Source organism: Hippocampus bargibanti, linkage group LG10 (genome assembly GCF_051943395.1).
Source record: "Hippocampus bargibanti isolate YZ-2025 linkage group LG10, ASM5194339v1, whole genome shotgun sequence".
NCBI lineage: Eukaryota > Metazoa > Chordata > Actinopteri > Syngnathiformes > Syngnathidae > Hippocampus > Hippocampus bargibanti.
In genome coordinates this window covers 2931104-2957345 of record NC_142743.1, presented here as the reverse complement: position 1 = coordinate 2957345, position 26242 = coordinate 2931104, and the positions used below count along the sequence as shown (strand labels likewise).

The 26242-nt window shown below is 46.6% G+C and overlaps 3 protein-coding genes across 6 annotated transcripts in view; all 3 read left to right on the top strand.

The window, feature by feature from the left end:
- eml6 (EMAP like 6) overlaps positions 1-3402 on the top strand; it is a 36831-nt gene extending 33429 nt beyond the window's left edge. The window contains exon 43 of the mRNA XM_089005811.1: positions 2160-3402. Within this exon, the coding sequence (XP_088861937.1) occupies positions 2160-2184 (25 nt within the window). The 3' untranslated portion in view covers positions 2185-3402. The remainder of the gene's footprint in view (positions 1-2159) is intronic.
- A 4337-nt stretch (positions 3403-7739) lies between these two features.
- rcor3 (REST corepressor 3) lies at positions 7740-14621 on the top strand. 2 transcript variants are annotated; one of them, XM_089005445.1, is made up of 12 exons: positions 7740-8162; positions 8270-8326; positions 9158-9338; positions 9427-9479; positions 9548-9709; positions 9774-9898; positions 10040-10118; positions 10201-10416; positions 10493-10570; positions 10647-10704; positions 11581-11801; positions 13029-14621. In XM_089005445.1, the coding sequence occupies exons 2-12, from the start codon at positions 8270-8272 to the stop codon at positions 13344-13346; spliced, it is 1548 nt and encodes a 515-aa protein (XP_088861571.1). In that variant the 5' UTR covers positions 7740-8162; the 3' UTR covers positions 13347-14621. The 2 variants fall into 2 exon arrangements, with proteins under 2 accessions (XP_088861571.1, XP_088861570.1); XM_089005444.1 differs by having other exon boundaries at positions 7743-8162; positions 9261-9338; positions 13029-14617.
- Positions 13371-26173, top strand: slc22a7a (solute carrier family 22 member 7a). Of its 3 annotated transcripts, none has more exons than XR_016116136.1 (11): positions 13373-13402; positions 19256-21459; positions 21781-21884; positions 22978-23132; positions 23192-23360; positions 23431-23548; positions 23625-23949; positions 24026-24134; positions 24315-24521; positions 25576-25898; positions 25986-26173. XR_016116136.1 is itself a non-coding variant. In XM_089005447.1 (8 exons), exons 2-8 carry the CDS (start codon positions 21154-21156, stop codon positions 24136-24138), a joined length of 1290 nt encoding a protein of 429 aa, XP_088861573.1. In that variant the 5' UTR covers positions 13371-13402; positions 19256-21153. The 3 variants fall into 3 exon arrangements, 1 of the variants encoding a protein (XP_088861573.1); XR_016116137.1 differs by having other exon boundaries at positions 25576-25902; positions 25986-26097; XM_089005447.1 differs by lacking the exons at positions 24315-24521; positions 25576-25898; positions 25986-26173 and having other exon boundaries at positions 13371-13402; positions 24026-24138.
- The last annotated feature ends 69 nt before the right edge of the window (positions 26174-26242 follow it).

Below are 26242 nucleotides of genomic sequence, written 5' to 3'. Positions count from 1 at the left end.
ATATTCAAATGTGTCTCAAACAAAGAAATCAGCAGCCGATTGGATCCCTCTCCTTCTCTGGTCTCTGGTGTCAGTCATCCTCTTGGCGGGATGAGGTGGAGATATCTCAAGTCGGGTCCCCGTCAAGCAACGCTGGTTTATGTTGTGACCTTTCACCTCCTTCCTGCAGCATTGGTCAGGTCGTAACTTTTCATCTCCTTTGGGTGATGAAAACCAGCTGACCCCTGGTGCCTGCAAAAACATAACTTCGACACACATTCCACATCTGCTCCCTCATCTATCTATTGGAAACAAAGTACTATTGATACTGATTAACTCATTATTTTAATGTTCATCCTACAATGTTTAAAATGGCTAACTAAATGTACTTATTTCCTTCATTCCCTTACGTGGCCTCAAAAAAAGCCATCACTATAATTACCTAAATCAGGGGTCCCCAAACTTTTTCCTGTGAGGGCCACATAACTTTTCCCTTCTGTGATGGGGGGCCGGTGTCAATTTGTAACAGAAAAGTGTGACGATCGTAGGGGAGCTTATTTTTTTTTTCTTCCAGAAAGCCACACATAACCAAACAACCCTTTCCAGGTTCTTTACAGAAAAAAGTCAGGAAACAAATAATAACACTATTTATGGAATAAATAATAATAACTAAATAACCAGCTCTGAGTTCTTCACAGAAAAAAATAAATAACACTTTATGAAATAAATAATAACTAAATAACTCTCTGGGTTCTTCATAGAAAAAACAGGAAATAAATAACACTATTTATGAAATAAATAACTCTCTGTGTTCATAGAAAAAAAGGCATGATACATTAACTTTCTGTTGTGCCATGCACAATCTTAACAGATAAAAGTTCAGCTCAGTTGTCAGAGCAGAATCTCTCTGACACGTATGAGCAGTCTCTTAAAGTTGTTGCGTTCCTTCGTAGGTTCCAGTAGGCTTGTAGACACCGCTGTTTGCAGCTCTCTCTCATCAACTTCCCTGTGAAAACCACAAAGGAAGCAGGTTGAGAAAGTAAACTAAGTGATACACAGCACAATACATTTCGCTACCAGTATGGCTGTAAAGATGGATTTTATCCCAGTAGATTTTATTATGATTATATTTGTTCATGCTCAGAATGACTCATCCAAGTCAGAAAAGTGAGCTTACCTATATGTATACGTATCAGTGTGAACTGTGGGTCTGCATCTGGCTGATGAGAAGTTGAATATCAGGTTCCATTCTAGTTCCAGCCAGTCTCAAGCACTGACGCAAATGTTCCTCTGTCAATCTTGATCTCATCGGAAATTTCAGCAGTTTCGTGCGAGAAAAGCTTTTCTCGCAGATATACGTGCTGCCAAAAACTGTGGACATTTTCATTGCGTGTTTTTTGATGTTTGGATGTGTGTCGTTTGGGAGGGCGGCATAGAAGTCAATGAGACTGTTGGGCTTGAATGCGGCTTTCAGACCATCACAGTTCTGTAACTCAGGTCCAACTTCTCCATGGTTTGGTACACTTGGTCAAAAATATCCTCTCCCGTTGTAGTCCCTTTGAGACTTAGGAGGGCTGCCAGCTCCTCGCATATCTCAAAGTTTGCGCTAACTCCACGAATAAAAATGAGCAGTTGCGCTGTGTCTTGCACGTCCGTGCTCTCATCCAGTGCTAATGAAAAAAAGTCTAATTCTTTCGAAAAAAATCTGATAGCATCTCTGCTATTGTTCAGGGGGCCGGGCCAAATGCGCTGATGGGGCGGATACGGCCCGCGGGCCGTAGTCTGGTGACCACTGATCTAAATAGTAGACTATGCTAACCAAATAAGTGGGTCAGGAAAAGACATCACAAAAATGAGAATGGATAATACAAGAAAATTAAGAAATGTAATAAAATTGCAAAAATGTGATAAAATACAAATTATGAGGCATGCCAAAATTAAAAGATAATATAACAAAATTGTGGGGTTAAGACATATGACAATATTGAACAGAAAATATAACAAAAATCTGCTCCCTCCTCTACCTATTGGAAACAAAGCATTATTGATACTGATTAACTCACTACTTTGTTTATCCCACACAATGTTTAGCATAGCTAACTAAATGTATTTAATATCCTTCACAAACAAGAAGAAATGGCGGGCCGGTCGTTTGACGCCAGCGTGTTTTCTCCTTGCAGTTTGTTTGTATGGAAATGTCTGTAGGTGGGAGCGACCTCCGGCAACATGGTGGCGTTCCGCGGCGGCACCAGGATGGGCCGACGGCTTCCGGGGCTGGCCGATGTGAGCTTGGACGTTGGCCTCCATTTTACGCCTTCCTCTACGCATACCAACTGGAGCGTGTTGGCTTCAGTCAAGCTCCCTCATTGCCATTATAATAATAATAATAACACATTTCATTTCGAAGCACCTTTAAAAACTCTCAAGGACACTTTCCAGTCACATGATCAGTTTTTCTTTTTGGGTGAGCAGCGGCAGCCACACGCGCCAGCCTTCACTCAACCCGGAAGTAACTCAAATAGACAGAAAGCTAGCTACTTAGCTAATAGATAGCAAGCTAGCCAGCTAATAGCGAAAAGATAGTTAGCTAGATAGCTAATAGCTAAAAGATAGCTAGCTACATAGTCAATAGATAGCCAGCTAATAGCTAAAATCTAGCTAGCAGATAACTAATGGATAGCCATCCAGCAAATGGCCCCAAATCAAAGGCCCAAATTTGGTTTATTTTTGTTTTTTCGCTTCAAGACTTGATTGAAATCCAACGGGGAGCAAACTAGCCAGCGCGCTAAACAGCCAACGTCCATCTTGGCTAGTGTTTTTTCTTTATTGGGTGTGGTCAACCGCATGTTTGGTTCAGTTCCCAATTCCAGACACGGCACACTCACTCGCCGTTGCTGGTGATACGGACTCGTTATGGACGTAGCCTAGCACAAGTGTAGCTAGCGTGTGATGCGTCTTTGTTTACATTGGGTGCTAACTTGAAGTCGGGCAAATTTGATCCACTTTCAATCCATCCTTATCCTGCTTAACCGAGCTAGCTTAGTATGGAAGAAAGAATGCGCTCAACTCGGCTAATGCAGCCAAATGAGATGCGATCGTTTCTCTTCCATGTTGTGATCGTGGTCAGTGTTTGGTGTCGACAAAGTTTACAAAGTGAGTGCAGACCAAAAAAAAAAGAAGATAAAGGACTCATTTTACAATAAAATGACATGTGACGGTGAAGTAGCTCAATTGTGTTTTTTGACATCTTTTAAAACTCGTATAAGTGAACGCATTCTGCTATGCATTCGTTAAAATGCTTACACCATGGTCACTAACTAGTATATGATAATAATAATAATAATCCATTTCATTTCTAAGCGCCTTTCCAAACTATTAAGGTCACTTTACAGTCACAGGCTAAGTTTTTTTTCTGTGGGTGAGCAGCGGCAGTCACATGCGCCAGCGTTCACTCAACCCGGAATAACTCAAATAGATAGAAAGCTAGCTAATAGCTAGTTAATAGATAGCTAGATAGACAGCGAGTTAGTTAGATAGCTAGCTATTTGCTGTCTATTAGCTATCTAGATAGCCATCTAGTTAGTTAGATAGCTAATAGACAGCAAATAGCTAGATGAATTGTTTTATTAATAATGGACTCCAAGGTAAGGCCCAGGATGACTAGAATATGCCACGCCCAAATAAGAATCGTACAAATGTTCAGAATTGAGTCATTTTTTTGTTGATTGATCCAAGTCTAGCAAATCATTGATTGAATTGTCTGCCTGCATCAAATGAAAGTGGTTGCAGCCCGCCCTCATTAAAAAAGATCACTCTATTACATAATGTATATTTTGAACCAATGTTAATGATTTCCATTTGACATTGAACGACATTTTTTTCAATGGGTTGGCACTAAATGAGGTGTTTTCAAACTTGACAGGTCGTTTACTGTCCATGACGATTGTTAAAAGACAACCGACATCACATTTTTGTTTCCTAACTGACGTCATAAAAACGTTTTTTTGGCATCTAAAATACCCAAAACACGCAGTATGATATTTTTATTCAAATGCAAAACGCCAATAAAAATGACTTAGTGTCCAAAATCTGCAAAAAAATTGAGCTGCGAATTGTGCATTTTCAGAAAGTCCCGCCCCCAGTTTGTGACGTCACACCAAGACGTCTTGCATTGCTGGAATCAAAACAAAGGCTTCAGATTCGGAGAATATGCTTTCTTGTTGCACATCCAGGTGTGAATATGATTCAAATAGTTCTGAAGAGGAAAGCATACATGTTTGCAATCGATTTAAGAATTTATTCAGTGAGGCAACATTGGGGGGGAAATGTATCACCAAAAAAGAGGCAGAAAATGGCGACCAACCTCCTGTGAGGAATTAATCAGCCCGTTTCCACAGGCTGATAAATTCCTTATATGGAGCTTGGTCGGCGTCTTCTGGCTCGTTTTGGTGCAACACGTTTTCAGACCAAACAAGCACAGCAAAATGCATCGACGTGATGGAAGGACTGCTACAATGTGTCCTTTTTTTTCGGTCAGGGGCGTTCCTTCAGTGACGTCACGTACGGACTCATCACCAACTCAAAAACAAGACTTCCGGAATATTCAGCGCGAGTATTAAAACAAAATATAGCTATATGCGGTGGAATCGTTGTAAAATACACTCAGTAGAAGTCATTTGAAACCATTTTACAAATTATGGACACAACTTGTCCGGAGACGTCGGTTGTCCTTTAATACTAGTGGGCATCAATCTGCAGTACATATGCACCTAAAAGCTTGTAATAAAAATATAATAATAATAATAATAATAATACATTTCATTTCTAAGCGCCTTTCAAAACTCTCATGGTCACTTTACAGCCACAGGATAAGTTTTTCTGTGGGTGACTCAACCCTGAAGTTAATAGATAGAAAGCTAGCTGGCTAGCTAATAGATACCCAATAAATAGCCAGCGAGACAACTAGCTATATAACTAATAGATAGTCAGCCAGATTGCTCGCCGGCCAGTTAGCTAATAGATAGTAAATAGATAGTCACATATATTTTTCATAGTAAATTAATTTAAGCAACAAAAAAAGACAAACTGAGGATATTGTATGTTGTTTACATTAGTAATTCATTTTACGGATCATTTTACCTTATTTTTGGTAGTAAATTATGTTAGCAACAAACAACGTGAGTAGCCACTTGGGAGCCGAAAGAGCCGGTTCTTTCTCGTGAGCTGAGCCAAAAGAACCGGCTCTCTAAAAAGAGCTGGAATTGCAAACTAGCCAGCGCGCTAAACAGCCAACGTCCATCTTGGCTAGTGTTTTTTCTTTATTGGGTGTGGTCAACCGCATGTTTGGTTCAGTTCCCAATTCCAGACACGGCACACTCACTCGCCGTTGCTGGTGATACGGACTCGTTATGGACGTAGCCTAGCACAAGTGTAGCTAGCGTGTGATGCGTCTTTGTTTACATTGGGTGCTAACTTGAAGTCGGGCAAATTTGATCCACTTTCAATCCATCCTTATCCTGCTTAACCGAGCTAGCTTAGTATGGAAGAAAGAATGCGCTCAACTCGGCTAATGCAGCCAAATGAGATGCGATCGTTTCTCTTCCATGTTGTGATCGTGGTCAGTGTTTGGTGTCGACAAAGTTTACAAAGTGAGTGCAGACCAAAAAAAAAAGAAGATAAAGGATTCATTTTACAATAAAATGACATGTGACGGTGAAGTAGCTCAATTGTGTTTTTTGACATATTTTAAAACTCGTATAAGTGAACGCATTCTGCTATGCATTCGTTAAAATGCTTACACCATGGTCACTAACTAGTATATGATAATAATAATAATAATCCATTTCATTTCTAAGCGCCTTTCCAAACTATTAAGGTCACTTTACAGTCACAGGCTAAGTTTTTTTTCTGTGGGTGAGCAGCGGCAGTCACATGCGCCAGCGTTCACTCAACCCGGAATAACTCAAATGGATAGAAAGCTAGCTAATAGCTAGTTAATAGATAGCTAGATAGACAGCGAGTTAGTTAGATAGCTAGCTATTTGCTGTCTATTAGCTATCTAGATAGCCAGCTAGTTAGTTAGATAGCTAATAGACAGCAAATAGCTAGCTAGCTAGATGAATTGTTTTATTAATAATGGACTCCAAGGTAAGGTCCAGGATGACTAGAATATGCCACGCCCAAAAAAGAATCGTACAAATGTTCAGAATTGAGTCATTTTTTTGTTGATTGATCCAAGTCTAGCAAATCATTGATTGAATTGTCTGCCTGCATCAAATGAAAGTGGTTGCAGCCCGCCCTCATTAAAAAAAGATCACTCTATTACATAATGTATATTTTGAACCAATGTTAATGATTTCCATTTGACATTGAACGACATTTTTTTAATGGGTTGGCACTAAATGAGGTGTTTTCAAACTTGACTGGTCGTTTACTGTCCATGACGATTGTGAAAGGACAACCGACATCACATTTTTGTTTCCTAACTGACGTCATAAAAACGTTTTTTAGCATCTAAAATACCCAAAACACGCAGTATGATATTTTTATTCAAATGCAAAACGCCAATAAAAATGACTTAGTGTCCAAAATCTGCAAAAAAATTGAGCTGCGAATTGTGCATTTTCAGAAAGTCCCGCCCCCAGTTTGTGACGTCACACCAAGACGTCTTGCATTGCTGGAATCAAAACAAAGGCTTCAGATTCGGAGAATATGCTTTCTTGTTGCACATCCAGTTGTGAATATGATTCAAATAGTTCTGAAGAGGAAAGCATACATGTTTGCAATCGATTTAAGAATTTATTCAGTGAGGCAACATTGGGGGGGAAATGTATCACCAAAAAAGAGGCAGAAAATGGCGACCAACCTCCTGTGAGGAATTAATCAGCCCGTTTCCACAGGCTGATAAATTCCTTATATGGAGCTTGGTCGGCGTCTTCTGGCTCGTTTTGGTGCAACACGTTTTCAGACCAAACAAGCACAGCAAAATGCATCGACGTGATGGAAGGACTGCTACAATGTGTCCTTTTTTTCGGTCAGTGACGTCACGTACGGACTCATCACCAACTCAAGAACAAGACTTCAGGAATATTCAGCGCGAGTATTAAAACAAAATATAGCTATATGCGGTGGAATCGTTGTAAAATACACTCAGTAGAATTCATTTGAAGCCATTTTACAAATTATGGACACAACTTGTCCGGAGACGTCGGTTGTCCTTTAATACTAGTGGGCATCAATCTGCAGTACATATGCACCTAAAAGCTAGTAATAATAATAATAATAATAATAATAATACATTTCATTTCTAAGCGCCTTTCAAAACTCTCATGGTCACTTTACAGCCACAGGATAAGTTTTTCTGTGGGTGACTCAACCCTGAAGTTAATAGATAGAAAGCTAGCTAGCTAGCTAATAGATACCCAATAAATAGCCAGCGAGACAACTAGCTATATAACTAATAGATAGTCAGCCAGATTGCTCGCCGGCCAGTTAGCTAATAGATAGTAAATAGATAACTAATAGATAGTCACATATATTTTTCATAGTAAATTAATTTAAGCAACAAAAAAAGACAAACTGAGGATATTGTATGTTGTTTACATTAGTAATTCATTTTACGGATCATTTTACCTTATTTTTGGTAGTAAATTATGTTAGCAACAAACAACGTGAGTAGCCACTTGGGAGCCGAAAGAGCCGGTTCTTTCTCGTGAGCTGAGCCAAAAGAACCGGCTCTCTAAAAAGAGCTGGAATTCCCATCCCTCGTCGCCATGTCGTCTCTTTTGTGTGCCTCGCGAGCGCAGCGTCGATTGGTTGGCGGAGGGATCTGCTGTCGCACCGCGGCCAAACTCGCTGCGGACTTCGGGGCCCGAGACGTCGGTTCGGGCCACGACCTACTTGCCTCCGCGCGGCAGTAGCGGACCGTTTTGGTCTCTCGGGATCTCAACGCTGCACCCCCCCAGTCCACCCTCCGCGTTGGTGGTGTCCCTTGCCCCCCGAGGAGCACGTCGGCGGCCATCGAGTGAGACCTTTGCAGCCTCTCGGCGGCGGCGGGATGCCGGGCATGATGGACAACAAAGGCTCCGAATATTTGGGCAAGGCTCGCTCCAACGGCACCAAGAGTCCGTCCAACGCGTCCAACGGACATTTGACGGACGACAGCGCCAGCGACGACGAGCACGGTGGGCCGCCGGCCAAGGCGCTCGGCTAGCTTGGAGCTCCCTCACGAGCTCCGAGCTAGCCGGCTAGCTTGGAACTCCCTCCCGAGCTTTGCTTTTCTTCTCCGCAGATGTTGGCATGCGAGTTGGGGCGGATTATCAGGCTAACATTCCCGATTTGGAGGCCGGTGAGCGCGCTTTCTTCTTCTTCTGCTCCCTGGGCCGAGTGACAGCAGGAAAGCCGCCGGCCTTTGGGAATCGGTGGTGTCAAGTGTAGGGATGATATTCGCTATCTAATAGCTATCTATTCGCTAGGTGTTAGCTATGTATTCCCTAGGTATTAGATATTTATTAGCTAACTATTAGCTTGCTATCTATTTGAGTTCTAGGTTGAGTGAACGCTGACGTGTGTGGCTGCCGCTGCTCACCCGAAAAAAAAAAAAGATCCTGTGACTGTAAAGTGACCTTAAGAGTTTTGAAAGTCGCTTATAAATTAAAATTATTATTATTACAGTAAAGTCTCGTTATATCGATATCGGATATATCTATAGTCCCGGTTATATCGATACTATTTCTATGCACGCACGGAGAAAATTACATGCAAACAGGGTCGGATATATCGATAGTCCCGGTTATATCGATATTTTTTCGGACTCCCTTGAATATCGATATAACGAGACTTTACTGTATTATTATGATTATGATTATTATTATTATTATTATTATTATTGTTGTTTTTGTTATAAGAATGTTTGCTGGCTATTTTGGCCACCTAGCATGAGCGTGCAAATTAGCTTCGGCTTCTTCTGCCTTCTTCCGGGTCGGGGCCAACGTTGGCCTTCCCTCGCCCACCATTAAAAACAAAACAAGACGAAAAACGTCAGCCTGCCCGTTGGTGCCGAAAATAACAACAACAATCAATGCAACAGAAAGCGTGTTGTATCCCGGCTGGGCAAAAGGGTCCCATGACCCCGCTCCCAACGAGTCCTCCGATTGGCTCATCAATGAATGCTTTGAAGGCGCGTCGTCCACGTGAGGCTGAAGTCACTGGCCAAAGTCTGCCGGCGGGCAGTCGAGAAGAGCTTGCCGTCGCCGCTAACGACGCCGCGTGGTGCCTTTCAGGCTCCAGCAAATATTCGGAGCGGGACAACGGTGGGATGTTGGTGTGGTCGCCTTATCACGACGTTGAAGACGGCAAGCGTGAGTGACGTCCGCCGCCCGTTACGCCGCCCGTAACGCCGCCCGTAACGCCGCCCGTAACGCCGTCCGTAACGCCTTTCCTCTGCAGTGGACGAGTACGTGGCGCTGGCCAAAGAGAAGCACGGCTACAACGTGGAGCAGGTCGGTGCGCCTCGCCCACTCTCTTTTCAAACGTCACCGCAAGTCACCACGCGTGCGTTGCCGCCCAGGCGCTCGGGATGCTGTTCTGGCACAAACACGACATTGAAAAGTCGCTGGCCGACCTTCCCAACTTTACACCCTTTCCGGACGAGTGGACAGTGGAGGACAAAGTCCTCTTTGAGCAAGCCTTTGGTTTCCACGGGAAGAGTTTTCACCGCATCCAGCAGATGGTAAGCGCCGCCCTGGAGCTCCGCCTCCTCTCCGGTGGCCCCTGTTGACGGACGGGACCTTCAGCTTCCAGACAAATCCATCTCCAGCCTGGTCAGGTACTACTACTCGTGGAAGAAGACCCGCTCCAGAACCAGCCTGATGGATCGCCAAGCCAGAAAATTGGCCGGCAGGAGCAACCAGGGCGACAGGTGAGGCGCCCGATTGACTTTGTGTGCGACCGCGCCGGGCAATGCTTCGTTCGAGTCGTACACGTCGCGGTCATCGTGCCTTTGGAGATGTTCCCGCTCGGCCTTTCCTGATTCGTCTGGCCTTTGTCTTTTCGCCAACAGCGACGAGGAGCCGGAGGAGGCCAACTCCGCCCAACCCGGCGACGGCGACTACGACCCCCACAAAGACGCCCAGAAAGAGGTACGCCCGTCTGCAGGCCGCGTGGCCGGTTGGGCGAGCGCCAGTGCCCGCCAGACTCAGACTCGGGCGCTTTTCCCCGCAGAACCCGGCGGAGGCGGCCGTCCCGGCCTCCAAGTCAGCGGCGGTCCGGCGGGAGCACCAGACCTTGCAGCACCGCCACCACCAGCGCTCGCGGTGCCGCCCCCCCAAAGGCATGTACCTAAGCCGGGACGACGTGGCGGCCGTCTCCTGCGGCGGCGCTGCCGCCGCCGCGCTCCTGCGCCAGCTGGACTCGGAGTTGGTGTCCCTCAAGAGGCAGGTAGGGGGCGCCCTCGCCGCCCGGACACCTTCTGAAAACCACGTCGGCGGCTGATATTCGCCGCTGTCCTCGTCAGGTTCAAAACACCAAACAGCTGAACAGTGGACTCAAGCACGTCTTGGAATGCGGAATCCATGACTTCCGCCTGCCCGAGGTCTGTCAAAAGGCGCCGGCGGGAAGGCCCGCGGGAGGGGGGGGTCGCTTCCTCATGTGCCCGACTCTGCTTTCAGAGCGCGCAGAAGGTCAACGCCCGCTGGACCACCGACGAGCAGCTGCTGGCCGTCCAAGGTGAGGCCTCGTCTTTGTTTTGGGGCGTCGCTCCGGTTAGCCCATTGGCATCCGCTAGGAGCCGCGCCAAAGCGTGCTTGCCACTCTGGCTTGGGCAAAGACCCCTTTTCGGCGTGTCGGCTTCCGACCTTTGGCCCGATTTCATCTCTCGTGGGCCACCCAAAAAAAAACAAGTAGCCCAGACACGATTTGTCTTGTTCCAAATCAAAGAAGCCGCCGTTCGGAGTTGCCGCCTGCCGTCAAGCCCAACTTGGAGTTGCACATGAATGTCTTCCAAAACAACTGGACATCATTTCCGATTGATGGACAAAATGTCCGCCTGCATCGGGACCCGCCCCCTTCCCAAAAAACTGAAAGGCTTCAAAAAGGAGCCCTTGGAAATGTTGCAATCCAAAATATTAATAATAATAATAATAATAATCTCAGCGCCTTTCAAAAGTCACTTTACAGTCACAGGATCAGTTTTTCTATGGGTGAGCAGCGGCAGCCACACGCACCAGCGTTCACTCAACCCGGAATAATTCAAATAAATAAAAAGCTAGCTAGCTAGTTATTAGATAGCTAATAGATAGCTAGCCAGCTGGATAGCCAGCCAACTAGCTAGCTAGCTGAATAGATAGCTAACAGATAGTCAAGTACATAGTGAATCTCCATCAGTTTTCTCAGCAAAACATGCTACTTGTGGCAAATTTCTTCATTGCTAATAAAAAATAAATTACAAAAAAGCGATGTGAAGCCGTTAAAAAGCAAGCTGGGCGTTAATGCCCTCGGGCATCCACCACCGTGACCGGTCCACGCGCCACGCCAGGCTGAAAGTTGAAACCTTTGCGCCGCTGGAGTCTGACCTGCTGACCTCTGACCCTCAATGTCCTTCAGGAGTGCGCAAGTACGGCAAAGATTTCCAAGCCATCGCCGACGTCATCGGCAACAAAACGCTGGGCCAAGTGAAAAACTTTTTCGTCAACTACCGGCGCCGTTTCAACCTGGAAGAGGTGCTTCAGGAATGGGAGGCGGAGCAAGTGGACGGCGCCGCCGAAGACTCCAAAAACACGTGTGCCACGCCCTCTGGGAGGAGCTCCGATGACGAGGACGAGGAGGTGAATTGAATAGCCCGTCGTACTGACTTGATGACGGGCGAGTCGGCTGCTTTCGCGCCAAGTTGCGCCGCGAACGGGCCCGAGTAGACCTCGTCCAATCGCGTCTGGATTAGTCGGCCGCTGAGCGCCATCGCTCGGGCGCTCCCGACCACGCTTGCCGTTTGTCAAGGTGAGCGACGGAAGCAAAGGAAGTAAGCTAGCTAGCTAGCTAGCACAGGAAGCAAGCCACCACTCGTGCGTGCTTGCCTGCGCAGCCGCCGCTGTGGCTGCGACGCTTGAGGCGCCGTCCATCCTCCCCGCTTTGATTGCGGCGGTTAGTCAAGAGTTGCAAAACGTGGTGGGCAGCGTTTTGTGCCGCCTCCTAAAAAAAGAAATACAGTGATACCTCGTTTTACGAACACCTTGGCTTACAAACTTTTTGGTTTACGTACGTTAAATTTATCAAAAAATAACCTTGGCATACGAACTATTTTTCGGGATACACACAGAGCGCCACAATGAGTGATGTGTCGTTCGCGAACAAGCCTGTTCTCCAACCAAGAAAATGGCAGCTGACTTGTTTTTGTCCTCTATACCCCTCCCCGTCTTCAGTTAAAGCTACGTGATTGGTCAAGAACGCAGCAGTGGGGGGTTACTGAAAAACAGAGCTGAAACATTAAATAGATAGACAGAGAGCGAGTGAGGCCGGTCTCCAAACAAGAAAATGGCAGCTGACTTGTTTTTGTCCTCTATTCCCTGCCCCCAGTCTTAGGTTAAAGCCACGTGATTGGTCAAGAACGCAGCAGTGCGGGGCGGGGGGTATATAAACAGCTGAAAACATTAGATAGACAGAGAGAGAGAGTGAGGCCGTTCTACAAACAAGAAAATGGCAGCCGACTTGTTTTTGTGCTCTATTCCCCGCCCCCAGTCTTCGGTTAAAGCCATGTGATTGGTCAAGAATGCAGCAGTGGGGGGGGGGGGTCTTTTACAGAAACACAGAGCTGCAAACATTAAATAGAGAGTGTATCTCTATGCTCGGCATTGGGCAATGGCCGCGAGCCAACAAACTCAGCGCTAGCTTGAGTTTGTTGTCATTCAAACAAGGTTTGAGCGACATGGCGGCCCCGGCAAAGAATGGCAATGCGGAGCACCCGGAGCCGCCTTTTCAAAGGGAACAAGCGAAGGACGCTACGGTATCCCCCAGCCCCGTCCACCCGTCTCACTTGGGCTCCGCCCTTTTGTTCCAAGGCCCAGGTGGCGTCCGGGCCATTTCCCGCCGCCACCGCTTCGTCTTGGGCTCAGGCGGCGAGCGGACCCGCCTCCTCGCTCCACCAGCCGCCGCCGCTCTTGCGGCCCTCACCACCGGCCGCGCCCTCCCTCCATCGCCAGCCGCCGCCCCTCCAGCAGCAGCCCCGCCCTTGCCTGCAGCAGCCGCCGCCCCTCGTCAGGCCTTCCAACCCTCCGCCCCCTCGCCTAAATCCCCGCCCGCCCGGCACGGCCGCCCAACCGCCGTCAGCGCCGAAGCCTCACCAATCGGACGCCGCTTCGTCTTCGGCCCTCCGCTGACCGCGGCGGCCGTTTCGGTGTCCGGCCGGACACTGAGCAACGCGACAGAGACAGAGGTCCGTGCAGGATGATTTATTAAGCTACAACACAAAGCGCTGGTCCCAAAAAGAGGACCAGGGAAATACAGTGGGACCTCGGTTTACGAACCCCTTGGCTTACGAACATTTCGGTTTACGAACGTTACATTTATGAAAAATTTACCTTTGCATACGAACTATTTTTCAGGATACACACGGAGCGGCCACAATGAGTGATGTGTCGTACGTGAATGAGCCCGTTCTCCCAACAAGAAAATGGCAGCTGACTTGTTTTTGTCTTCTATTCCCCGCCCCCAGTCTTCGGTAAAAGTCACGCGATTGGTCTAGAATGCAGCAGTGGGGGATCGGGTTTTTGACAGAGAGAGAGTGAGGCTGTTCTCCAAAAAACAAATTGGCGTCTTCGGTAATCTTGGAGAGAGCGGAGGCATCGCGGTGTCGGCTTAAGGAGGAAGCATGGCGATAGAGAGCGACAAACTAGAAGGGAGTACATTTTATACGGCGCGCAGTGTGACGCGAAAGGATGTGACGTAATGTAAATGCGACATCATGTATGGGAAGGCAGGATATGACATATCAGAAAGTTCAAAATGTAAACAAAGATTACAGAGCGATGTTTAGAGATGTTTGTATGGCGAATTACCACAACAGTGTGTATCCCAAAAATTAATTTCCCATAGGAAATCATTAAAATGAGAATAATCCGTTCCCAGGTCGCCATAAAACATATACGTTTCTACGTCTGTGTAAGCTCTAAGTACTTGGAAGTTGTGACACACTATAATCATTAATAGCTGCTTCCCTTGCTTGTCTTTTCATTTCAAATTGAACTGATGGCGAGTGCGGGTTATTTGTGGAGCCTGATTGATGGGAATTTTAACCTTGCAGTCTCCACTCTTCCTTTGAACTATCCAAGTTGAAACAAGTCCAAATTTCACTGTTTTCTAGCCATTTTTGTCACGTTCTGTAGTCTGCCTGTCTCTTTAATGTTTAAACCACCACACCTCACTGCTGCGTTTTTGACCAACCATGTGGCTTTAACCGACGACTGGGGCCAGGGAATAGAGGACCAAAACAAGCTGGCTGCCATTTTCTTTTAGGAGAACGGTCTCATTCGCGAACGAGACATCACTCATTGTGGCAGCTCTGTGTGTATCCCGAAAAATAGTTCGTATGCCAAGGTAAATTTTTCATAAATTTAACGTTCGTAAACCGAAAGGTTCGTAAGCCAAGGGGTTTGTAAACACTATGTATGTATGTATGTATGTATGTATGTATGTGTGTAATATATATATATATATATATATATATATATATATATATATATATATATATATATATATATATATATATATATGTATGTGTATATATATATATATGTATGTGTATATATATATGTATGTGTATATATATATGTATGTGTATATATATATATATATGTATGTATGTGTATATATATGTATATATATATATATATATATATATATATATATATATATATATATATATATATATATATATGTATGTGTATATATATATGTATGTGTATATATATATATATATGTATGTATGTGTATATATATGTATATATATATGTATGTGTATATATATGTATATATATATATATGTGTATATATATGTATATATATATGTATGTGTATATATATGTATATATATATATATATGTATGTGTATATATATATATATATATATATATATATATATATATATATATATATATGTATGTATGTATGTATGTGTGTGTGTGTATATATGTATATATGTACAGTAAAGTCTCGTTATATTGATATTCTCGCGAGTCGGAAAAAATATCGATATAACCGGGACTATCGATATATCCGATCCTGCAGGCATGTAATTTTCTCCTTGAGTTCATAGAAGTAGTATCGTATATCATAGCAGTACTATCGATATAACGAGACTTTACTGTAAATATGTGTGTGTGTGTGTGTGTGTGTGTGTGTGTGTGTGTGTGTGTGTGTGTGTGTGTGTGTGTGTGTGTGTGTGTGTGTGTGTGTGTGTGTGTGTGTGTGAGTGAATATATTGTAAAAATGTGTCCATGTGTAGTGAAGGCTGTAAATACTGAGTTTGTCCGGCATTTAGCGAGGTCAAATGTCTTTTGCACATGGTCCACGTTTATATCTGCCTGGCAAAAGTGTCAAGCGGCGAGCCAATCCCCCCCAAAAACAATGCCGGTCTGGACTAGAAGCCCCCCAAGGCGACGAGTATCATGTTAGTTTGCGCACGTCTTGAGCTCTGGCTCTTGGGCAGCAGCGAACTCCCACGGACGGACGTCCACTTGAGCAGTCAAGTCGACGTCCGTCCGTCTCGGCGATGATGGCCACCGCCGTGTCAACCTCGACCCGCTTTTGGGAGAATGTGCGATTCAGCAACGCCAACGCCGATAAGCTAACATTTTGGGATTGAGTCGCACCGGCCTGTGTCCTTCAAACACTTGCGAAGCCATTGAGTCCACCTTTCACACATCCTGCTGTGGGGAGGTAGAGGGAGACAGACAGAAGGAGAGGGAGACAGAAGTAGAGAGAGACAGAAAGAGAGGGAGACAGAAGTAGAGAGGCTGTAGAGGGAGCCAGAAGTAGAGGGAGACTGAAAGAGAGAGACAGAAGTAGAGGGAGACAGAAAGAGAGTGAGCACTCTGCGCCCTCAACAGAAGCATCAATAATTGTCTTTCCGTTTCCTCCACCAGCCCGTGTGACTCAAATCGGACATCGTGTCCAATCGTCCCATCAGTCATGTTACTTGTTATTTATTTGTCCTCCCCTTTGACGTCTGCACAATAAATGTCCTCAAAACGACATGACACATCTTTCTTCTTTTCAAAGCAATTTACCTTTGGTGTGCGACACGAGTACAGTTTGGTGCTATACATTTCCATGGATAGCTGAAAGGACCTTTTTAGAAAATGGTGGTCTCATGTCCTCCAGTGGTGTCCGTCCCCGATTCAGCTCGGGTCCTCTACCAGAGACCAAGAAGCTTGAATTTAGCTTTAGTGTCCGTACATGAGTACAGTTTGGTGCTACACATTTCGATCTTTTCCCAAAAATTGGTGGTCTCATGTCCTGCGGTGATGTCCCTCCGTCCCCGATTCAGCTCGGGTCCTCTACCAGAGACCAGGAAGCTTGAAGCTTGAGTCCAATTTCCTTGCTGTTCCCAGCGCCAGGCTTTTATAATAATAATAATAATAATAATAATAATAATAATAATAATAATAATAGTAATAATCATTTATAAGCGCCTTTCAAAACTCTCAAGGTCACTTTACAGTCACAGGATAAGGATATCTAATAGCTAGCTAGCTAGATAGCTAGCGAGCCAGCTACAGAGCTAATAGATAGGAAATAGCTAGCAAATAAAGTGCTCACTAGGTAGCCTTCCAGATAGCAAGCGAGCCAGCTACATAGCTAATAGATAGGAAATAGCTAGCAAATAAAGTGCTCGGTAGGTAGCCCGCCAGATAGCTAGCCAGATAGCCATCCAGATAACTTATTGGATAGCGCAAAATGGATAAAGAAGAATTTGAAAGTTGATTGTATATTTGAGCGGGACCCAGTGGAGCTCTTGGAGGACGGGGTGATGTAGTGAGAGGATGAGGTTCTGGTGATGATTTGGGCTGAAGATCTGGACATTAGGACGGACACAAAGCCGATTGATTGTGAGCTCTGTTTTGCTGTCCAGCCTTCTCATTAGCTGGACGCAAGTCAGCAGCGTGGAGCAGATCACCAGCCACTTGATACTTTGCAAGTCTTGAACTTGATACTTGGTTCAAGGTCAGGCGGAAAGCGTCAGCATCGCGCAAGATGACAATCTGGAAATCACGTCCGGGTCCAAAGGGACGTCGTTGGGCCATGTCCTCCGTCCACTTTCTGCCGTTGGGCGAGCAGTACACGACTCCGGCCACGCCAGGCGCAACTAAGACGTCCGATATTGTTCTCGGGATGTGTTACGGGCACTCGCCGAGTTTGGGGGTGGTCAAGGCCTGGTCCCGAGCAACCAGGAGTGCCTCTGTGCCCTCTCTTGCCACTGATAGGACTTCTTGAGTTCTGGTCCGATTGTAAGGGCTTGTCCTCCCACCATGGTCTCTCGTCCAGCATTTCTGAGACATTCTCTGAGTAGGTCATTCGTTGAAGCCTTCTCCCGCCGCCTTCTGAGACATTCTCTGACTCGGTCATCCGTTGGAGCCTTCTCCTGCCTTCTCCCGCCGCCTTCTATAAGAGACATTCTCTGAGTAGGTCATCCGTTGGAGCCTTCTCCCACCGCCTTCTATTTGAGACATTCTCTGAGTAGGTCATCCATTGGAGCCTTCTCCCACCGTCTTCTATCTGAGACATTCTGTGAGTAGGTCATCCGTTGGAGCCTTCTCCTGGATGTCTTGATGGAGCTTGGATGTTTCATCCTGGACAGTGGCTCTCACACTCACTTGCTTACGGCTTGTGTACAGTCTCAGGGTGCTGGATTTGGGATGGAATCCTCCATGCGTGGTGAGAAGCTTTCAGGTCTTCACATCCGTGGTCTCGTTCTCTTGCTTTGGCCACCTTAGTATTCCTGCAGGGCATCTGATCACTTGCAGGGCGTGGCTGTTTATTGTCCAGGTCTTGCTCTTACCATTGAACTGGTTTCTTAGGACTTGCCTCACCCACTGGAGGTCTTTGGCCGTAGCCGATTTCCTTGTTGCCAGTTGGAAGTGGCCATTGGCTTGCGGTATACCGAGGCACTTGTGGCTCTTTTCAATGTCTGCTATTTTTCCTTCACAGAGTGTGGATAATAATAATAATCATCATCATCATCATTATCATCATCATAATAATTATTATTCTTAAAATATATATTAAATAATATAGAGCAGGGGTTGGGAACCTATGGCTCGCGAGCCATATATGGCTCTTTTGATGATTGCATATGGCTCGCCGATAAAACTAAATACATATTGTTTTTTTCGCCGTTCATTTCCCGTTGGGGCTGCAGTTGGCGGAAAGCGCAATTTTGATTGGATGACACTGACCTAGAATGGCCGAAAGCGCCATTTTGATTGGATGATAGTGGCTATCACGTTGAAACAGGTAAACGCCCAACTAGTGCACTTCACGCCCAACTAGTGCACTTCAGCGTGGATGCACCGGAGCATTAGAGGAGAGAAAATGTTGTGATTCTAATTTGCAATGAAACAATACCATCGATGAAACAGTCGAATGTCAGTGACATTTTAACAAGCCCCATGTTAACGTTAGCATCAACATACTTCTGCGAGAAGTAGATTGCAGATAGCAAGTGTGGAAGCATATGAGCTGTGTGCAGGCTAGCTAGCAGTAACTTCGCCTCTGGACCGGCAAATTGAGTTTCATTCCGATCGTTTGCCTGGATTTTGACCAATCACGAGGAACGGAAAACCATTCATGTTAACGGTGAGTACTATCACAGTTATTTTAAATAATACATTCTGATACAGTAAAGTCTCGTTATATCGATATCGGATATATCGATAGTCCCGGTTATATCGATACTATTTCTATGCACGCACGGAGAAAATTACATGCAAACAGGGTCGGATATATCGATAGTCCCGGTTATATCGATATTTTTTCGGACTCCCTTAAATATCGATATAACGAGACTTTACTGTATTTTGTTGAAAAGTGGCCGCGCGCGTGTGTGTGTGCGCGCACGCGAGCGTTTGTATGTGCGCGCGCGCGTGCGTGTGGCTCTCACTGAAAAACATTTTTAAATATTTTACTTTTATGGCTCTCTTAGTCAAAAAGGTTCCCGGCCACTGATATAGAGGATAATAAAATAAAATACATGTCTGTCTGTCTGTCTGTCCAAATGTTGCATTGCAAGCGCCCTGGAATGAAGTGTCCATCACGGGTTGTCTGCGTGGCTAAACGGATGAGGATGAAATGTCCAAAATGTCACACGGGAAACAGGAAGCGCGGCCGTTGGGCTCGTGAGTGCACGTGGTGAGCGTACTGCTGCGCTGCACCCAAGTGCAAGTCAACCAAGTGGTGGAACAAAGTAGAAGGAATCCGTCAACTCTTGAAAAATTCTTTGACGTGAGGGTCAACTGGGCACATATGCGCCGTAGCTTGTCACTCCTTCCCTTTTGGTTTGATCGCGACTGGACGCCTCCATTCCCCTTCAGAAACATCAACGCCTGTCCAATGCCTTCTGTTGACGATTGTGTTTCTTTGTGATAGCTGCACCAGCCATTTGCAGCAGATAGAAGCCTTTTGACTGTTGTTCTTAAGGCGCATTTGAGGAGAAGGTCAGGTCATTTTGCAGAAGCGTTTTCCAGAAACTTTTTAATTGATGGACCACTCCTGTACCACTGAGAGCTAACCCAGACAATGATAAAGGGCCACTGTCATGTCTGTTTTCCATCTCTGCTGGGGGCAACACACCTGATTCCAATCATCAGCCAGACACTCGGGCTGCAACAGGGAGCCCCAGGACGGTCCTCCAGGCCTGGAGCCGGACATGCCTGCTTTCAACTGCTTTTGAGCTCTGTTTGGTATTTGTGAAACTGGTGCCGATTCCTGGCGTGGTTGCTAACTTGTAGCGGCGGGTTTTCCAGATGCTATACCAGTGTCTGAAACTCATATGAGAAAAAGTTAGCGGACACCAGGGCAAACAACTCTGAAAAGTTGCCTGCCCGGCCATAAAGTTGCCTGCCCCATTTTTCACAAGTTGAAACACAATAAGATGACTAATCGCAAACAAAAAAAACATTGTTGCAAAGTATTAAGGATTTTTTTATTTTATTAAGGATGTACCTACCACAAATGCTCCCTTGCTTAATTTATTGTAAATATCCCTTGCTGATGATTTTGCTCCAGTTGTCGTTTGTCCATACACTGTTCGGCATGTTGCACAATGCAATGTTTGCGTTCTTTCCACGATGCTCTTGGATTGGATTGGATTTGCCTTTATTAGTCTCGCAGTAGAGTAATTTACATTTCACTGCAGCAAAGTGATGAAAGGAATGAAAATAGAAAAACAAAATACATGAGCTTAGTAATAATAATAATACATTTAATTTCTAAGCGCCTTTCAAAACTCAAGGACACTTTACAGTCAGGGGATAATGTACATTTACGTTTTGTAGCGTCATAAATTTTGTTAGCTTCTTTTGAATCTTCTGGGGCTGAGGTTCTGTGCGTGTACTTTAGAAAATGATATGCAAACGCACGACCTTAAGCGGGCTTCTGATTGGCTGCTGTGCCGAGTATGCAAATTGCCAAAAGAACCGGTTTGTTTCTTCCTTCACTGATCGGTATTTGGTGAAATTTTAACCCGGATCCTTTCACAAAACGGTTGGTACAGCCAACAACCACACACACGATATCACCATCGTACTTTGATTTGAAAAAAAGTTTTTCAATATAAGTTTTTTTTTTTTTTCCTGTAAGTTGTACTCCCAACGTAAAAGTTTCACTCCCCGGGCAGACGTTATTTCAGACACGGGCTATACATCGGCAAGGACTTTTTCAAGTTGTCCGAAAAGGTGGTGAGAAAAAGAAACGAAGCGGCAAAGCATTTCGACTGTCCGTCCTCGACCGGTCACGAGGACAGAGACGTATCGAATTGTCTACTTGGCAGCTAATGATCAAGCGCGGAACGCTTTCCTGAACGCTTTCACGCGCAGGCGCGCAGCGCCTAGCGAGCCCTTCCTACTCCGACCTCCAAAAGTCAGAGGAGAGACGGAAACGCCTGTGAAGTCACGCAAGTGAGCGGTCGCCATGAGGTTCGAGGAAATCTTGGAGGATGTTGGCGGCTTCTCCAACTTCCAGTTCCTGGTTCTGAGCATCTTGTGTCTCCCGCGGGCCATCCTCCCGCTACATTTCTTGCTGCACAACTTTGTGTCGGCAACACCCGCGCACCACTGCGCTGCGGGCCCACCGGGTCCAGACTTTACCCAGAGCTCATGCGGAGTTTACGACCAGCTGGTGAGCGGCAACCTGACCCGGGAGAAGAACGGCACCGGCTTCTGTCCCCACGGCTACGTCTACGACCAATCGCAGTTCAGCTCCACCACCGCCACTGAGGTGAGTCAAAGTGCGCCTGTGCCGCTTTGTTACCGTGGCTTGGGCCGGCCCCCCCTCACCATGCGCCTCCACGGTCCCTCAAAAACCTACGGTTGATGCCAACCTGCTTTGGAAAGACTCGTCGTTCCACCTCTGCTAGTGCTGGTGCACAAGCCGAGACCGGGTCTTCATCAGGCCTTGACCTGAAGTCTTTTTTGATCAAACCCTCAGCAAGTCTTGACGGAGCACAGGGCAGGTCTCAATCGGGTCGTCAAACAGATCGTGAGTCGAGCAGCAGGGGGTGCGGATCGAGTCTTTCATGGTCTTGGTGTGTTCGTGTAGTGGGACCTGGTATGCGAGGACCACAGACTGAATCAGGTGTTGGCGACGTACTTCTTCCTGGGAGTGACCTTGGGAGCCATCCTCTTTGGACATCTCTCTGACAAGTAAGTTGGCAGACGGGAACGTCACCACCAAGCGACCTTTGGCCTTCGTTGACTCCAGTTCAATCAATCAGCCTGAAATCAATCAATAAGCCTGAAATTGAGCAAAGGCGCAAGAAATCTTGCAGCCTTTGCCATTTTTCCACACCTTATGATAATAATAATAATACATTTGATTTCCAAGCGCCTTTCACAACTCTCAAGGTCAGTTTACAGTCACAGGATAATGTTTTTCTGTGGGTGAGCAGCAGCAGCCACATGCGACAGTGTTCACTCAACCCGGAAGTAACTCAAATAACATAGAAAGCTAGCTAGCTAATAGATAGCTAATAATAACAACAATAATCCATTTCATTTATAAGCACATTTCAAAACTCTCAAGGTCACTTTATAGTCAGGATAGGTAGATAGATAGCTATCTATCTATATAGCTAATACATAGCTTGCTACTTCTAGGACTACATAAACATTCAATACGGCGTTACAAAACTTAAGACTCTCTTCTTTTATCAGAAAAAATGGTTAATTCCTCCTATGGGTCTGGAGTTGTATGAGTAACTCAAATAGATGTAAAGCTAGCTAGCTAGCTAATGGATAGCTAATAAATAGATAATAGCCAGACAGCCAACAGCTCGCTAGCCAGCTAGCTAATGGATAGCTAATAGATAGCCAGATAGCCAACAGCGAGCCTGCTAGAGAGCAAAAAGCTAGTTAGATAGCTAATAAATAGCTATAAAATAGCCAACAGCTAGCCAGCCAATAGCCCAAAATCCTATTTTTGGATTAATTATTGATAGCAAAAAATAAATAAATCACAACACAAACCGCTGCTATCTTGATAGACGTATTTGTTTGACGTTAATTTGACAATTAACTCAAGAGTGGCAATAAATAGCCTAAAATATCATTTTTTTGATGAATTGTTGATCGCAAAAAAATAATCAGAAGATGACCGTTCTTCAAAGACGTATCCGGGCGACGGTCCGATAGCGGGACCGCCTCGGGCATCGGTGACCATCACTAAATCAGGCCCCGTGTTGTCGTCTGTCCTTTGAAAAAAATGTGTGAAACTGCGCCGATATGGTCATGTGTGCAGATTTGGCCGCAAGTTGATGTTGGTGGTGTCGTTGGCGAGCACGGCCATGTTGGGCGTGACCTCAGCTTTCGCCAGCTCGTACGCGATGTTCGCCGTGTCGCGTGCGCTGAGCGGCCTGGCGTTGAGCGGCACGTCCATCATCAGCACGGTTCTGGGTGAGCCCCGTTCGCTTCGCCCTTTCCGGACCGGCGCGTTAAGCCGCCGTGTCCGCCAGGCCTCGAGTGGACGGACGTGAAGCATCGCACCTTGACGGGGACGCTCATCAGTTTGTCGTGGAGCGCCGGCAACATGCTGCTGGCCTTGCTGGCCTACGCCTTCCGAGACTGGCGCCACCTGACGTTGGCGGTGACGGCGCCCTGCCTGCTGGCTTTGCTCAGCTGCTGGTAAGTCCGAAGCGCGGCAGCGGCGGGGCCAGCTGGCCTCCCGCCGGCCTTCAGCCTCGTGGCCGCGCAGGTGGCTGCCGGAGTCCGCCCGCTGGCTGCTTGCCAACGGCCGTACCGTTGAGGCCAGCCGATGCCTACTTCGCTGTGCCAGGATGAACGGGAAGGACACCGGCAACCTGCAGCCAGAAGTGGGTGGCAGCACCGCCTGCCGCACTTCCTGTGCTGGATTCGCATTCCCAGAACCTGGACGGTCTTTTGTCGCAGGTTCTGGCGCAGGCGGCGGCATGCGACGCGGCCACCAGAACTCATTCCTACCTGGACCTGCTCCGGACGCCCCAGCTGAGGAAGATAGCCCTGGTGACGGGACTGTGTTGGTTTTCTGTGGCCTTCCTGTACTACGGCATCAGCTTCAGGATCACAGGCTTGGGTGTCAGCATCTATCTGACGCAGTTCATCTACGGCGCCGTGGAAACGCCAGCAAAAATCCTGGCCTACTTTGTCCTGGACTGGATCGGGCGACGCAACGGTCAGGCGGGATTCCTGATCGCCACGGGAGCCCTCGTCGCCATCAACGCGGCCCTCCCGCTCGGTGAGCGCCGGCATCGGATGACGCGAGCGCCATGGGCTGTCGTCGCCACTGCGCCTGACCCCCTTGTGATTTTCAGACCTGTTCGTGCTTCGGACCTGCGTGGCCGTGATGGCCAAGGGCTTCTCCGAGGCGGCCTTCACGACCGCCTTCCTCTACACGGCCGAGCTATTCCCCACCGTTCTTCGGTAAGATGGCGGAGACTCCGCTTGTCTCGTTAGCATGCCGCCCAAAGTCAAACGTTGACTTTCGGGGACCAGGATCTGCGCTTGTCTCGTCAGAATGCCGCCCAAAGTCAAACATTGGCTTTGGCCCAGAGTAGTCGTAGGTCTTGTCGCGGCGTGAACAAAGGCGCTTTCTTTGAACAGGCAGTGTGGAATCGGTTACACTTCCTGTCTTTGTCGCATCGGGAGTGCGGTGGCCCCGATGATCATGCTGCTGGAGGACGTTTGGACCTTCCTGCCGCCGCTCATCTTATCCGCCGCGGGAATACTCAGCGGCGCGCTGGTCTTCCTGCTGCCCGAGACGCGAAACGAGCGCCTGCCCGAGAACGTTCTCGACGTCGAGGAGGGAAGGTAGGTAGCCCAAAAGCAACACAGTGATACCTTGGCTTACGAACTTCTTTTGTTCCCAGACAGAGTGTGTAAGGCGAAAAGTGTGTATCCCAAAAATTCATTTCCCATAGGAAACCATTAAAATCCCCATGAAATATCATTTTCTACTTTCTAATTTCCTAAGCCTTAAAACTACACTAAATATACCTTATTTTATGTATAATAAATGTGCTATAGTATTATAATTAAAGAAATAAACTGTACTGTATAATAAAGTGGTTTTATTGACCTTTGTGATGGTCGTTGATGGGGAATGATCCCTTGTAGGTTTTTTCTCTGCGATCATTTTGCCTAGTTCCTCATCAATTGTGTTCTGTTTAGCTGGGTTGACAGCTTTTTGCATCATTGTACAGATGGCTTGTGCGGGTTATTTGTGGAGCCTGATTGATTGAATATTTTAACCTTGCAGTCTACACTCTGCCTTTGAATGGTAAATAAAGTTGAAACTAGTTCAAATTTCACTATTTTCTTTCCATTTTCTCACACTGTCGTCTGCCTTTAATGTCTGTCTTTAATGTTTAACCCCCTCCACCCCCCTCACTACTGCATTCTTGACCAATCACGTGCGGCTTTAACCGAAGACTGGGGGTGGGGAAGAGAGGACAAAAAAAGTCGGCTGCCATTTTCTTTTTGGCAGAACGGCCTCATTCTCTGTCTGTAAACCCCCCCCCCCCTCACTACTGTGTTCTTGACCAATCACATGCGGCTTTAACCGAAGACTGGGGGTGGGGAAGAGAGGACAAAAACAAGTTGGCTGCCATTTTCTTGTTAGGAGAACGGGCTCGTTCGCAAACAGCACATCACTCATTGTGGCACTCCGTGTGTATCCCAAAAAATAGTTCAGATGCCAAGGTAAAATCTTCATAAATTTAACGTTCGCAAACCGAAAAGTTCGTAAGCCAAGGGGTTTGTAAACCGAGGTTTCACTGTAGTCTCGACGGCGGGTCTTGGCGCCCTTCCGGCGTTCCTAAAGTTAGCGGCGCACTTTGACGGAAGGCATTTTCTTGGTCTTCAGGCACAGGAAGTCGGAGCCTGACGAACCGTCCCGTCGGCTGGAAATGACCAGCGCGCCGCGGGGTTAGCCCGTTGGCGTTCCCGCACCGGCATGGGGGTTAAAGGAGCCAGCGTTTGGATTGGCTCACCTGGATTCCAGTTTGATTTCCCACTTTTGAAAATAAAAGCATGATCTGAAAACAGAAGCAAATTCCAAATCCAAAAAAATGGAGTTCTCCTGCTTCTGTGTAAGCTCTCAATGGTACATGAGTGGTCCAACGATGAGAAGGTTTCTTCAGCCGTCATCTGTACTTCTTTCAAGGTGTCGGACGTTTCGCTTCAAATGTATGTATGTGTATATATATATATATATATATATAAAACAATCCTCGCCTTACCCCTCATGGGTGGTGTCTGTCCCCCTTTTTTTAGCTCGGGTCTTCTACCAGAGGCCAGGAAGCTTGAGGGTTCTGCGCAGTATCCGTGCTGTTCCCAGCACTACGCTTTTCTGGACCGAGATATCCAATGTTGTTCCCGGGATCTGTTGCAACCACTCGTCGAGTTTGGGAGTCACTGCCCCGAGTGCTCCGACCACCACAGGCACGACTGTCACCTTTACCTTCCAGGCCCTCTCCAGCTCCTCTCTGAGCCCTTGGTATTTCTCCATTTTCTCATGTTCCTCCTTTCTG

Excerpts from the sequence above, each read along its gene's own strand:
- slc22a7a (XM_089005447.1), top strand. The coding sequence starts at position 21,154 with ATGAGGTTCGAGGAAATCTTGGAGGATGTTGGCGGCTTCTCCAACTTC. Across the intron at positions 23,361-23,430 it reads CTGGCTTTGCTCAGCTGCTG|GTGGCTGCCGGAGTCCGCCC; the intron begins GTAAGTCCGAAG and ends GTGGCCGCGCAG. Across the intron at positions 23,549-23,624 it reads CCGGCAACCTGCAGCCAGAA|GTTCTGGCGCAGGCGGCGGC; the intron begins GTGGGTGGCAGC and ends CTTTTGTCGCAG.
- rcor3 (XM_089005444.1), top strand. The coding sequence starts at position 8,036 with ATGCCGGGCATGATGGACAACAAAGGCTCCGAATATTTGGGCAAGGCT. Across the intron at positions 9,480-9,547 it reads ACGGCTACAACGTGGAGCAG|GCGCTCGGGATGCTGTTCTG; the intron begins GTCGGTGCGCCT and ends GTTGCCGCCCAG. Across the intron at positions 9,710-9,773 it reads TTCACCGCATCCAGCAGATG|CTTCCAGACAAATCCATCTC; the intron begins GTAAGCGCCGCC and ends CGGGACCTTCAG.